The 14,231-nt window shown below is 39.0% G+C and overlaps 1 protein-coding gene across 1 annotated transcript; it reads right to left on the bottom strand.

Annotated features, from left to right (window-relative positions):
* Positions 1-3,221: 3,221 nt before the first annotated feature.
* Positions 3,222-7,581, bottom strand: LOC140913872 (fibrinogen-like protein 1). The gene is made up of 3 exons (XM_073350682.1): positions 7,475-7,581; positions 6,286-6,469; positions 3,222-3,967 (listed from the first exon to the last, which is right to left on the bottom strand). Exons 2-3 carry the CDS (start codon positions 6,431-6,433, stop codon positions 3,270-3,272), a joined length of 846 nt encoding a protein of 281 aa, XP_073206783.1. The 5' UTR covers positions 6,434-6,469; positions 7,475-7,581; the 3' UTR covers positions 3,222-3,269.
* Between the last annotated feature and the right edge of the window lie 6,650 nt (positions 7,582-14,231).

Raw genomic sequence — 14,231 nt, 5'->3', positions numbered from 1 at the left:
TGCTCTTTCTGCACGCAGTGGACAAAGCAGGTGGCTGCCAAAGGACGTTATAAGTGAGCATTGCACAACTTTAAATGAGCATGTTCCCTAATTGATCAGCAATGTAACAACGTTAACCGGGACAACTTTAAGTGAGGAGTTACTGTAATGTGAAGAAAAGAAAAGGCTAGAAATATATCATGAATTAGGGGAGAAGCAACACCCTTAACATTGTCTTTATAATGGAATAATATCCTGCAAAATTTCATTTTAAAAATGAAGCAAGACTACAACACAGAAATAAACAGAGAAATATAGGTAACAGTGTAAAGTTTTTTTTTTTGTTTTTTTTTGCATTGCATTGCAACAACTCAAAAATTACCATTTTGTTTTCAATTTTTTAAAACTGATCACCAAGTTTCATCCTGGAGAGAATTTTATAGGTGTTGTAAACCCAGAATATAGGACTTTCTAATGGAAAGGCTGATAAGATCATTAACTCTGGCTAGTCTATTAAAAATAAACAAATACCCTTTGTTGGATATTTAGTCCTATTGGGGCTCATAAAAAAGGGAATGGGGAAAGAACTAACGGGGGAGAGAAGCCATGTGAGGTAAGATTTAGAAAGACACAGTTTTATGTATTGAAATATCTCTTACTACAGATGAAAAGCAAAGGCTTGATGCTGCCCTTTGCGATGCAGTGATCACCAATATGCATCTTGTAAACACAGCAACTGCATATGAACACATACACACACACACACACAGTGGGTGACTTTGCAAGACACATGAAAATGAGCAATCATGTATATGTCAAATGCAAATATGAATACTTACATAAGAAGAAAATATTCTGACTCACATATATGTACGTTGCCGCCCTCTACTGGATACAATATGTCAGATCTGCACATTTCCATATCAGTCCTCTCTTATGGCCGAGGCAGTTGAGCTGTTTCTTTAAATCACTTGGTAGAGGCCTGCGTTTCTGCCTGATTCTAGTCCCATTACTGGATGTACTATACATGGTTAGTAGATGACAGTCATGGCTGTAGTCCCAATCTTGCAAGCTCTTTGAGCATGAAACTTGTACAGTGGCAGGACTGAATTGTGAATATGTAGGAAGATCTTTAGCAGATTCATGTCAATTAGGGCTGTCAAGCAATTAAAAAAATGAATCGCGATTAATCATGCGATTAATCGCGCTGTTAAACAACAGAATACCATTTATTTAAATATTTTTGAATGTTTACTACATTTTCAAATATATTAATTTCAATTACAACACAGAATACAAAGCGTACAGTGCTCACATTATATTTATTTATTACAAATATTTGCACAGTAAAACACAAAATTGTATTTTTCAGTTCACTTAATACAAGTACTGTAGTGCAATCTCTTTATCATGAAAGTTGAACTTACTAATGTAGAATTATGTACAAAAAACTGCATTCAAAAATAAAACAATGTAAAATTTTAGAGTTTACAAGTCCACTATTTCTTGATCAGCCAATCACTCAGACAAACAAGGTTGGTTACAATTTTCAGGAGATAGTGCTGCCTACTTCATGTTTACAATGTCACCTGAAAGTGAGAACAGGCGGTCGCATGGCACTGTTGTAGCTGGCATTAAAAGATATTTACGTGCCAGATGTGCTAAAAATTCATATGACCTAACATGCTTCAACCACCATTCCAGAGGACATGCTTCCATGCTGATGATGGGTTCTGCCTGATAACGATCCAAAGCAGTGTGGACTGGCACATGTTCATTTTCATCATCGGAGTCAGATGCCACCAGCAGAAGGCTGATTTTCTTTTTTGGTGGTTTGGGTTCTGTAGTTTCTGCATCAGAGTGTTACTCTTTTAAGACTTCTAAAAACATGCTTCACACCTCGTCCCTCTCAGATTTTGGAAGGCACTTCAGATTCTTAAACCTTGGATCGAATGCTGTAGCTATCTTTAGAAATCTCACATTGGAATCTTCTTTGCGTTTTGTCAAATCAAATCGTTATCAAGCGGAACCCATCATCAGTATGGAAGCATGTCCTCTAGAATAGTAGCCAAAGCATGAAGATGTATATGAATGTTTAGCATATCTTGCACATAAATACTTTGCAATGCCGGCTACAAAAGTGCAATGCGAATGCCTGCTCTCATTTTCAGGTGACACTGTAAATAAGAAGCAGAAAGCATTAACCTTGTTTGTCTGAGTGACTGCAGAATAAGGAGTAGGACTGAGTGGACTTGTAGGCTATAAAGTTTTACACCGTTTTGTTTCTGAATGCAGTTATATAACCAAAAAAAAATCTGCATTTGTAAGTTACACTTTCACAATAAAGAGATTTCACTTCAATACTTGTATGAGGTGAATTGCAAAATACTATTTCTTTTGTTTATTATTTTTACAGTGCATATATTTGTAATAAAAAATAATAATATACAGTGAGCACTGTGCACTTTGTATTCTGTGTTGTAATTGAAATCAATATTGAAAATGTAGAAAAACATCCAAAATATTTTAAAAATTTCAATTGGTATTCTATTGTTATAAGTGCAATTAATTTTTTAAATTGCGATTAATATTTTTTGAGTTAATTGCGTGAGTTAACTACAATTAATTGACAGCCTTAGTCATAATGAATCTAGGATTCACATAGGCTATCCATGAATTAATGAATCTGCTGTTTACTTCTCTCCTCAAGATCATTAATAAAAGGAACAAAACACTAACTAAACCTGAGTCTTTGTCTTCAGGCAGGATATCACACAGATCTATCATTTATTCTTCCCTCTCTGTGCTGTGAATGGTGATCATTGAAATAATTGCTCATACTTATTAGTGCATTTATTATTTGGTACCAGAAGAGTCCAAAATGAGTACATCTAATCAGCTGATGTCTGAATTAGAGAGAAGAATGTACTACCCCCCACTCCCACCCCCACCCCGATCTAAATGTCCCTGAACTTTGGAAGAGATTCAGGATCTGAATCCAGATCCAGATCTGAAATTGTCACCTGACTTTAACTCTGCTATAAGTGGAACCAAAACCCTGGGAAAAACTTAGGAATGTTCAAAGTCTGTCCCTGAATTTTGTAGCATGAGCTCATCTTTACTTTGAAATTAGTTTCAGAGTTTCTAGAAGAAATAATCACAGAAAGTAATTATGCTATAGACTAGAAAAAAATTGAACCAATGGAGTCCACTCAGGAGATCAAGAAAACATTTGAAAAGAGTTTTGGAAGCTGATTTTATTGTCTCACCTCATAATGTAGTAATATTATCTACAATTCATCTTTTTCACAACGACAAGCCTTGTTAGGACACTGGCCATTGTCAGTGGGCTTGACCATCATCCAGGCAAACTTGCACAAATGTTCCTTATTGCAGTCTTTTTGCCAGTATATAACATTCCTGCGGTTTAGATTTGCTCCAGCGCAAGCATCATACCACCACCCTCCACCTGGAATGCCATTGTACTCTAGTTTGGCACAATTCTGAAAATAGTTATCATTGTCTCTGTCTTTTGTAGTGAACTTCTGATTATCATGGAGATATGCTTCTGTATCCTGGGTCAGGGCGTCAGCAGCATTGCCTTTGTATAGGCCAAGCCTGATCCTGTATTGAGACTCTTCATCTTCAATTTTGAATGGTTCATACTCTCCCCATTTGATTTCGGCATTTAGGTCTACGAGTTTGACCCTAAGTGTATATGGCCTTGACGTGTTAGTTAACTGATACACATATTCATTCCCTAACCAGTAGTTGTCATGAACTGAGCCAAATCCATACTTGTAGTCATGCCATATCCTATCAAAGTCCACAGTGCTATTGGCTGTAATGTGTTGAATTACCGTCCACCCACCATCTTCCATATTACAGTAAGCAACAATAGGATCTTTCATTGGCTGAATGACATAAAGACCATCCTTGGCACTTCCTTCAGAGTGCTGAAAAATCTCATAACAATCCCTTGCATATTCTGTAGGGGCGGGAAAGAAAAGTATGTTTAACATTTTACTCTGCTCAACTTGTAAACCTCTCAAAATTCTGTACTTTTAACCTCAGAATGAATGAATTATTGTCCTAACGGTATTTGACAAGGACATAGTATGGCCACATACTGACTTCAGTCCATACATGGGACACCCACTAAAATCAATGGAAGTCGTACAGCAGATGGTCAGGACAGAATGTTCCCGTAAGATCGTGAGGGAGATTTTCAAAGGCAAAAAAAGAAATTACTTGCCCAACTCCCATTGTCTTTCAATGACTGTATGGTACTTAGCTACCCTTTGGGTCTCTGAAAATCTCCCCTCTATAATCTAATCATTACCCAAACTCTATAGCAGGAATGCAATCCTATTTTACTGATAGGAATACATGTAGAATTGGCAAAAAAGATAATTTATATTAAATTCTAATGATTATGTCCAGTGTTGGTTTATGAAGGGAATATTTGCACAACTTTCACAAATGCAGACGTATAGAAGAAAGTGGCAAACCTAGAAATTCACTTTAGAAACATGTTTCAGAGTAGCAGCTGTGTTAGTCTGTATTTGCAAAAAGAAAAGAAGGACTTGTGGCACCTTAGAGACTAACAAATTTATTTGAGCATGCATCCGATGAAGTGAGCTGTAGCTCATGAAAGCTTATGCTCAAATAAATTTGAGCATGCCACAAGTACTTATGCCACAAGTACTCCTTTTCTTTTCACTTTAGAAACAGATTATTTCATTTATAAATGGCTAGATCTTGACACTGATTTTGGATAATTGATTTTAGTTGGTGTTGTATTCATGGAACTACATCCGGGTGTGGCCATTTATTCCCAGTATTTTATAGATACAGATCAGAGGGGAGCTAACAAAATATTTAACATAGATAACAGGAAAATAGATGAAAAAACTATTTCTTTTCACTACACTGTAAATATGAAAATCTATGGGCTGAAGCGGGACTTGTATGCTGCCAAGGGCTTAGCTGGGATAAAAGTGGCACATAAACTTTGGGCTGGCCCTCTGCAGAGCGGTGAATTTCACCCTTTCTGAATAAGTTTTAAGTAAATCACTGATAAGGCTCTATTAAGGCAACAAAGGAACCTTTGGTGACACTCAGGCTGATTTCAAGCAGCTCTGAGACTAACCCACAATGTCTGGTTTTTGAGCTAAAAAGCATGCTTATACATCTCAGCAATTCCTCTTTTGTAGGGAAGGATAATATTTAGTATCTATTCCATTAATCAGAGACTCAGACATGAACTAAAATAGACAGTACTTCACAGATATACTATTATTCTCTGAACAGAGTTGAAAGGAACCCAGTTACATTAAATACTATTTATATTATATTCAGTGAGATACTTTGACAATGTTTGTGAAAAATATCTACAGAGCACCAATAACAGACTACTACAGAACTGGGGTTTTCAGTCCTTAGTTGGTGCTTACTGTAGAGTTTTGACAGACTGATAGGAATTAGCGTGCGGTGTATTGAACTTAATTGGTTATTATGAAAAGGAGAACTCTGCTCCTGAGATAGTTCAGGTGAGCCATGTTTTCCAAAGACTTATCAAACACCAAACAGGAAAAATCTGCCTACAGCTAAATAGTCAAAGTGAGAGTTCAGAAAAGACCCCCCTTTGCCCAACTCTCTAGAACAAAACAAAAGGATGTCTTTGTGAACCCAAAATATGAGTACTTCACAAGGATGGCTTTTCCCAGAAAGCATTTCCTTTTTCCAACAAGGAGAATTTGGTTTCCGGTAAACTCTAGTTCCAGATTATCAAGAGTCCTCCACCTGCTGTTGCATAGTGTTCTGAGATGATGACATAATTCACAGCATCTGGGCCCCAGGTTTCTTTCCTTAAGTCCCTAACAGACCTTCCACTGACTAAACGTCTATGGTCTTTCCTTTCCTTGGGGAAAGATCAATTAATACACTGAAGCCTGTCAGAATTGAAACCATCAGCAGACCAGAGGGACACTAAAGAACTGAACACCAAGAAGGCGTTTGGAAGAAAACACATTCTGGGAAGAGATAGAGACTAAAATCCTTTGTAAGTAAAGTGGTTTTAGACTTTTAATATATTTCAAGATCTGTGAATAAGAGGCATTATAGAAGTTCTAACTAGTAATATGAACATTTATTACTAAATACAGTCTTTGACCTTCAGATGCCTATCAATGTTTGTGAAGTACTCAAAGACTATTGTAGTGAGTGCCATAGAAAAAAAAGATAGTAAAGGCTATAAAGTAAAATAGTGCATACATCCCCGCCACTCCCTCTCTTGCTGAGTACCTTTCTCATTGTTGTTACTCAGTCTCTGGTAGCCTCCTGGAGAGAGAAGGTGGGCATTAGCAAGCACCACAGCTTCTTCAGCACTTGTCCACACCACACATTTAAAGAGTAAAAGCAGAATAAATCCCACTGAACTTTTCAAATTCATCTTTCTTCTAAGTCGATCCCTCTGCAGAGATACACACTGAAAACATAACACAGACTGACATTTAAAATTAAATGATTTTTTACTTGCAGAAAAAAACTCTTGAAGGCAAAACCGAAACACCTGCTTTCAACAGAGCCAGTCTGTGCCAAAACAGGCTTTTCGCCTCTCACATTCCCTGCTCTCTCAGTGTGTCACATTGCATTTCTGACAGATCATTTTTATGATGTGTAGCACTGTGGCCCATCACTTAGAATACAACTCGTCTCGTTCCTTTACACCATATCATTCAATGCGACATAACACAATTTTGCGGGTGATAAAAACAGACAGAAAATAATGTAATGACAAAGTTTAAATTTAAAAGCATGTTTCACATTTATCAGATCTGATGCTTGGTATTCCCTGAACCTGATCTGTACTGGCACGAGGGGACAGAAGGAAGAGCTAGCACATACAAAACACCAGCTCCACTTGCTGTCTATGCATGAAGCAGTGTTAGATAGCATGGTGTACTAACTGCTGAGAATATTTTCAGGCACCAGAGCTCACTTAGCACATTTGGACTATAATATTTGTATAAACTTCCACCTGTGGCTGCAAGGGACATGTCAGGTAAGCTTAGGGTGACCAGACAGCAAGTATGAAAAACCGGGACAGAGTGTGGGGGGTAATAGGTGCCCATATAAGAAAAAGTCCCAAATATTGGGACTGTCCCTAGAAGATCGGGACATCTGGTCACCCTAGGCAGGCTGAGGTCAGGTGAAGAAAACCAACCTGTGGATTTGGGGCTTGAATAAACAAAGCAAAAAGGGCTCCCCTTCAACCAGGCTTTCCCTAAATAAAACCACAAGGTGTATCTTGCAGTCAGAATTCAATATGTTAAATAAAGACTTTTTCATAGTCACATTTTGCCCTTCTCCCTGGGTTATCTGACTCCTAGATTAGTAACTGTTACTGGCCTAGTCAAATCTAAGAGAAAACTCTGCATTATAAATTATTAAGAAAACAACTAAATAAAAGAGTACTCGGCAGACAGCTTACCTCTCGTTTCAAGTGAAACCTGAGAAAGAAATAGCTGAGCACAAATCAGTGAGCTAATTCTTTGGAACTGTACTTTGCCTGCTGCTGAAGTCCAGATGAACAGCTCAGCCCTATCTCAAAATTGGAAGGCCAGCAAAAGTGCACCTTCATGATTTCATTGTGTGTTCTTGGACTAGTGGACTTTACTCTGACACATTGCATTTGCAAGTAAGCACATCTGAACTAAAAACCTACAAAGTTCCGTGAAGCTTAAAATGACACCATTAAAACTGAAACATCTGTGACTATGGAGTGTACACAGTGCTGAGAACAGTGAACATTTAAGACCCAATGCAAAGCATTTAAGTTCATTCCTATTCAGCATAGCACATAAACACCTGCTTCATTTTAAGCAGATGCTTAAGTCTCACTGACATCCATGATGAGTAAAGTGAATACTGAAAGTTAAGCATACACTTCGCTGTATCAGTAGTGTTCCGCATTTTTTTTTTTTTTTTTACAAATAAAAACTGAAAATCTGGGAATTTTTCAGTGGTTATTTTCCAAACATTAAAACCGGGATGAAATCAGGTTAAAAAATAAAATTAAAAAAAAATGGGAAAATTGGGGGGAAAAGAAAAAACAAAAAAGTTAATAATATACATTTTAATACAGTATAACAAACTTTTTTTTATATACAAGATAGTTTTTCCAGAAATCCTGGTTTGCATACACCCACATAATTTTCTTCAAAGTATCCTTACTCATGTTGAGCTTCTTGCTATTTTGGAGAAAAGCAGTCCATTAATTGAACCCTATTTAACCAGCTCTGATGGTCAATTTAAAAAGTTCTACTCTGGGCCAGCCACACAGGGATCTAAGTTTGAGTCTCTCATCCCGTACCAGCAGTGGCTGGGAGTACTCTTGCACAATCTAACAACAGAAGGAGCAGTGTGGAGACATCTGGGAGAAACTTGGTGTAGTCTTCCTCACAGAGGACACACTGTCACAGGAAGGTCTTTGAAGGAGGGTGGACGAGTAAGGTACTCCTAAACATGAGGGAGTTTTAGAATCTGGTGCCTTAATGTTTGTGAGGTGCTCCGATCCTATGGAGATGAGCCCCTCAGAAAAAATGCATTTATGCATAAATAAATAAATGCTCTTTGTTGCCAGTCTCTAACACAGAATCAACCAAAACTGTGTACCCAAACAACTTGGAACTTTAGGAAAGTTGTGGCTCTGTCAAGGTTCCTCCCCCATTCTGAACTCTAGGGTACAGATGTGGGGACCTGCATGAAAAACCTCCTAAGCTTATCTTTACCAGCTTAGGTCAAAACTTCCCCAAGGTACAAAATATTCCACCCTTTGTCCTTGGATTGGCTGCTACCACCACCAAACTAATACTGGTTACTGGGGAAGAGCTGTTTGGACGCGTCTTTCCCCCCAAAATACTTCCCAAAACCTTGCACCCCACTTCCTGGACAAGGTTTGGTAAAAAGCCTCACCAATTTGCCTAGGTGACTACAGACCCAGACCCTTGGATCTTAAGAACAATGAACAATCCTCCCAACACTTGCACCCCCCCTTTCCTGGGAAATGTTGGATAAAAAGCCTCACCAATTTGCATAGGTGACCACAGACCCAAATTCTTGGATCTGAGAACAATGAAAAAGCATTCAGTTTTCTTACAAGAAGACTTTTAATAAAAATAGAAGTAAATAGAAATAAAGAAATCCCCCCTGTAAAATCAGGATGGTAGATATCTTACAGGGTAATTAGATTCAAAAACATAGAGAACCCCTCTAGGCAAAACTTTAAGTTACAAAAAAGATACACAGACAGAAATAGTTATTCTATTCAGCACAATTCTTTTCTCAGCCATTTAAAGAAATCATAATCTAACACATACCTAGCTAGATTACTTACTAAAAGTTCTAAGACTCCATTCCTGGTCTATCCCTGGCAGAAACCAGCATATAGACAGACACACAGACCCTTTGTTTCTCTCCCTCCTCCCAGCTTTTGAAAGTATCTTGTCTCCTCATTGGTCATTTTGGTCAGGTGCCAGCGAGGTTACCTTTAGCTTCTTAACCCTTTACAGGTGAGAGGAGCTTTCCCCTGGCCAGGAGGGATTTCAAAGGGGTTTACGATTCCCTTTATATTTATGACAGGCTCAAGCTCTCATTTATTAGAATCACTCCAGTTGGGTCAGCCTAATGGTTGGGGAGTAGTAATCCTACCTGACTATTGGAGCTCATGCCAAACTTGGAGTCTTGGGTGATGATCACTTGGAGGAGACTGCCAGTCGACCATTCTTAATGCAGAATACGTCCTGCAACTACAGCTACCTGAAAGACTGGACATAAGGATATGGAGTAGTGCTTTTATAGAACGAAAGGGTGTGAATTTTTCACTATCCAGTTTTTGCAAGCTTCATTTGGACTGGACATAACCCGGTGTTCAGGGGCTGGGATGACGACTCCCACAGAAGCCAGAAGAAGAAAATCTGCTTGGGAAGCGGCATTGTGTCGCATTGCACTGATAGCCTCAGATGGAAGATACTGTACAAATATAAAATGTTAATGCAATTCTAGTAATAGATTAACATTGCTTGTTCTCTACCAAACCAGGGCAAAGAATTTTTTGACACAATCCAACACATAGCTGTACTTTTGTTGCACTGGCGTTTGGGGCCACAGTGTATTACGGTAAAGAAGTTAAATGAAGTGTGCGTATGCACACAAACACACACAAAATCTAGCATTAGTTTAAGTTTCTGGTTTAAAAAAAAGGATTCATAAGAATAAAGAAAGCAGGTAGTTACTTTCCCAGTTTACAGGAACATAGTTTATAGTAGAAACAGAGATCATTTCATCTTCAATGGTGATGATGATAAACTGTTTTAATATTCTCAGTAAAACACCCTATTATTGTAGTAATATACCTGTATTTACATAGGTTATTTGAACTCCTGACTTGGAACATGATAGAAATATTAGGCAGTAAAAGTATGCAGACACAAACTATAGGCAAGGTGTTAAATATACATAAAGAAGCAGGTAGTATGAACTCTATTTAAAGGAAAAAACAGTTCTTAAATCATGCTAGCAATTCATCTTTGAAACTATAATTGTTCCCTAACAAGAGTGCAACTGAGAAAAGACAAAGTTCAGGCAGGAAAAATGAATGATGTATCTATTAACAATTTATTGCAAGACAATAGTAATAGAGCAAATAATGAGTTCTAATGGGTATATTTGGCCTATCATAAAATACTCAAACTAAGTAGGAAAGATAGGCTAATTTTGTAGAAAATCCATACTTTTTTCTAATAATACTGAGTTCAAAGGAGAAAGAGACAGAGTTCCTCATTGTTTTTCTCTTTTGTTGTGTGTGCTACTAAACACAGACTCCAACGAGAGACTGCTGAATTAGAATTCATTTGCAAACTGGACACAATCAACTTAGGCTTGAATAAAAACTGGGAGTGGATGTGTCATTACACAAAGTAAAACTATTTCCCCACGTTTATTCCCCACCCCCACTGTTCCTCACAGGTTCTTGTTAACTGCTGGAAATGGCCCACCTTGATTATCACCACAAAAGGTTTTTTTTCCTCTCCTGCTGGTAATAGCTCACCTTAGCTGATCACTCTGGTGACAGTGTGCGTGGTAACACCCATTGTTTCATGTTCTCTGTGTATATAAATCTCCCCACTGTATTTTCTACTGCATGCATCCGAAGAAGTGAGCTGTAGCTCATGAAAGCTTATGCTCAAATACATTTGTTAGTCTCTAAAGTGCCACAAGTCCTCCTGTTCTTTCTACTAAAGAAGGTACTTCATGTATCCGGGGCTGGTGGTGGGGTGAGAGCAGAGTATGACCTTTGGTATCATGTACTGGTACTTAGGATAAAGTTTTGCATAAAGAGCTTTAAAACCTCTGTAGACATTTTATTCCATTTTTTAAAAGCAGAAAATCTAAATACTGAATTTTTTTATACTGTGTATTTTCAGTGAAATCTGGCTGATTCTGTATAATCCTGCTGTATTTTTCTTATTGTGCCTAGATTAATAAGGCTTTGGAGAAAGTAACTTCTATCACAACATAAACTTCAGAGGCTAATAAGCACAGAAATCTGGCCAGTCCCATTCAGGCCAGATGACCTCTTACCAGTAGGAAGGTGCCTGGTGATAAAAATAATTAGTTGATGCAATGAAAGAGTTGAAAGTGCTAATAATACATATACTTTTTGCCAGCACTAAGTGTCTCAACAATATGTTTGTCAGAGTAAGTCAAATGAGGCCCTTGTAATCTGTGTAAAGTGCAGAGCAAATCTAAGTGGAAAAGAAAGCCATGTACATACACATTATGAGCATGCAAACAGTAGGAAAAATTAAAAATATTAATTAATTGAGTAGAAGCTTCTGCAGTAGAATCTCAGTGCTATCATAGAACTACAGTATGAAGCTTCCAAAGGGGCCTAAGGGAATTACATATCTAATTCCCACAGACTTTCAATGGGATTTGGGTGCCTAACTCCACTTGGCCCCTTTAAAAATCTCAACCATGGATATTACATTTAGGAAAGGATCTTTTGGTAATTTTTAGCCCAATATAATACATCTAGTAAGGAACCTGGATTCCTCTGTGTGTGTGGCCAACCCTTCTCTAAGCACCTTTGGTAAATAAGATAACCTTTGCAGCTCACTAGGCAGTATTCCTCTGTCTGTAATGTTCCACCTGATGGAGCACAGCAGTCAACCGTCCACTCTCTTGTAGTCTTAAGAGGCTGTGGAAAGGGGCTTGTCTACTCACTGTACCAGGCATTAGGAGTCCCAACCCTGTTCCCCAGCTTCTGTAAGGAATATCTGCTCCCTTATTCCACTTCCAGTTCTGGTTTACCTGGGAACTGGCCTCACCACTGATTGAGTATCTGCACTGGACACCTCCCAAGTTGCAACTACTTGAACTTTTCTTCCTAATCTACCCCACCATCTTCCTTGGCTGCTGTGAAGGCAAAAAAAACCCAACAACAACAACAACCACCAAAAAAAAACCCCAAAACAAAACCAAAAACTCTACCTCATGCCAGCCAATCTGGCAGTGAGGGGAAAATTCCTTCCTAGTACCTAAAAGGTGACTCTCACAATAGCCACAGCAGACCCCAAATCCAGTCCTACTCTAATCCTATGAGTGGGACCTGATCTGGGCACCTAATAGTGCCTGACCCAGGGGGAAAGGGCTTATTTGACCTGTGTGTGTGCAGGAGCCAATGGGCTTGCACTTCACCCCTCAAACCAGCCAATCAACTAGGAAGCCCACACTCTAACTACTGTCCCCCATCCCACACCCACAAGGAATCAGAGCTCCCATGAGGTGTGTGTGTGTGGCTTGGGGGGAAGACCTTGAAAGCCACAGAGCCCTCTTTCCCCTTCTAGCCCAGAGACCCTCCTCAGGCTGCAGGGGGTATATGTATTCTAATATCTAGGTGAAGTGTGTGCCTTTAAACATTCTCCCATTACTTGTTTTCATAGTAGCATTCAATGTAAATAATTCACCCACCTTTCATATTGTTGCTCTTCTGATACCTGTAGTCACCTATCTTCGCTACACTCATCTTTAAAGTTTCAGTTCAAAGTGCAGCTGTGATAAAAAAAAAGGGACACTTGAAATCTATTCCTTTCGTGTATCTTTCAGTGTTTTTTGTGTCCCTTCTGTGTATCCTTCAGTGTTATCCGGGCCTACCTGCATTGCAAAGTTTTTATTAATTTTTACTGTTAGCTGTGCACAGGCAACAGATTTAAGAGGGATGAGCTGAGCTGGAGTCTATTTTGAGCATCTACAACAGAATTACGTATCTTCCAACTGCATGGAAAAATTCTGTCACTGCAGCTTCACAATCGTATTGAAAACAAAGGACTGTGCAAGTGTCACTCGGCATAATTTGAAGAGAAAGGTGTTATAAGAGTTTAAAGGTGGGCAGAATTTGGCCTGCAGAATCAGTAATACTGATGACAAAATAGGACTTTGGATCCCAGATTGATTTTGCAGCATTGGAAGTTAACCGCCTCCTCTTTTTTACCTGGAAACTCAGCAGACCTGTGATGGAGTCACAAGGACAGAACAAACACATTTATTTCTTACATGCATTTCTCTTGGCTTCAACAATGTAAAAAGGCTTGCAAGTTTTTCATTGGTTAAGGGCATTTCTAAATGGTCACCTTCAGATTAGCATGCGCTAGCATGAAGATGAAGGGATGGTTGCAAACACTGGGCTAAAAAGTGCCATGTAGGCAGAGCCTTGCACTGAGGTACAATCTTTTTCTCAGTGACAGGTGCAGAGACGGTGAGGTTGTCTCAACCTTTTGGGATGATATAACAATACCTAGCTCTTATACAGTGCTTTGCACCAGCAGATCTTAAAATGCTTTCCAAAAGGTGGTAAGTCCTGTTATCCCCTTTTACAGATGGGAAAACTGAGGCACCAGGAGGGAAGCAATTTGCCCAAGATTACCCAGTAGCCATGCTGGAAATTGAATCCAGATCTCCTGAGTCCTCGTCCAGTGTCCTACCCACAGTTCACTTACCCTCACCCCATACAAAAGGGGAAGCATGGCCACTGCCTCTTCCTTGCCCCATCTGGGTGATTTGCACCACCAGGCACACAGAGAGGAACAGTGCATGTGCTTTCTCAGGTGCAGGAACCATGACTGTGACAAAGCCATGCATGGGACTTGCAGCAGGTGGGTAGGCTCCATGTATTGCTCTCCCCGCTT

Source organism: Lepidochelys kempii, chromosome 6 (genome assembly GCF_965140265.1).
Source record: "Lepidochelys kempii isolate rLepKem1 chromosome 6, rLepKem1.hap2, whole genome shotgun sequence".
Classification (NCBI taxonomy): Eukaryota; Metazoa; Chordata; order Testudines; family Cheloniidae; genus Lepidochelys; species Lepidochelys kempii.
The sequence above is the reverse complement of the archived record's forward strand: the minus strand, read 5'-3'. Positions and strand labels throughout refer to the sequence as shown.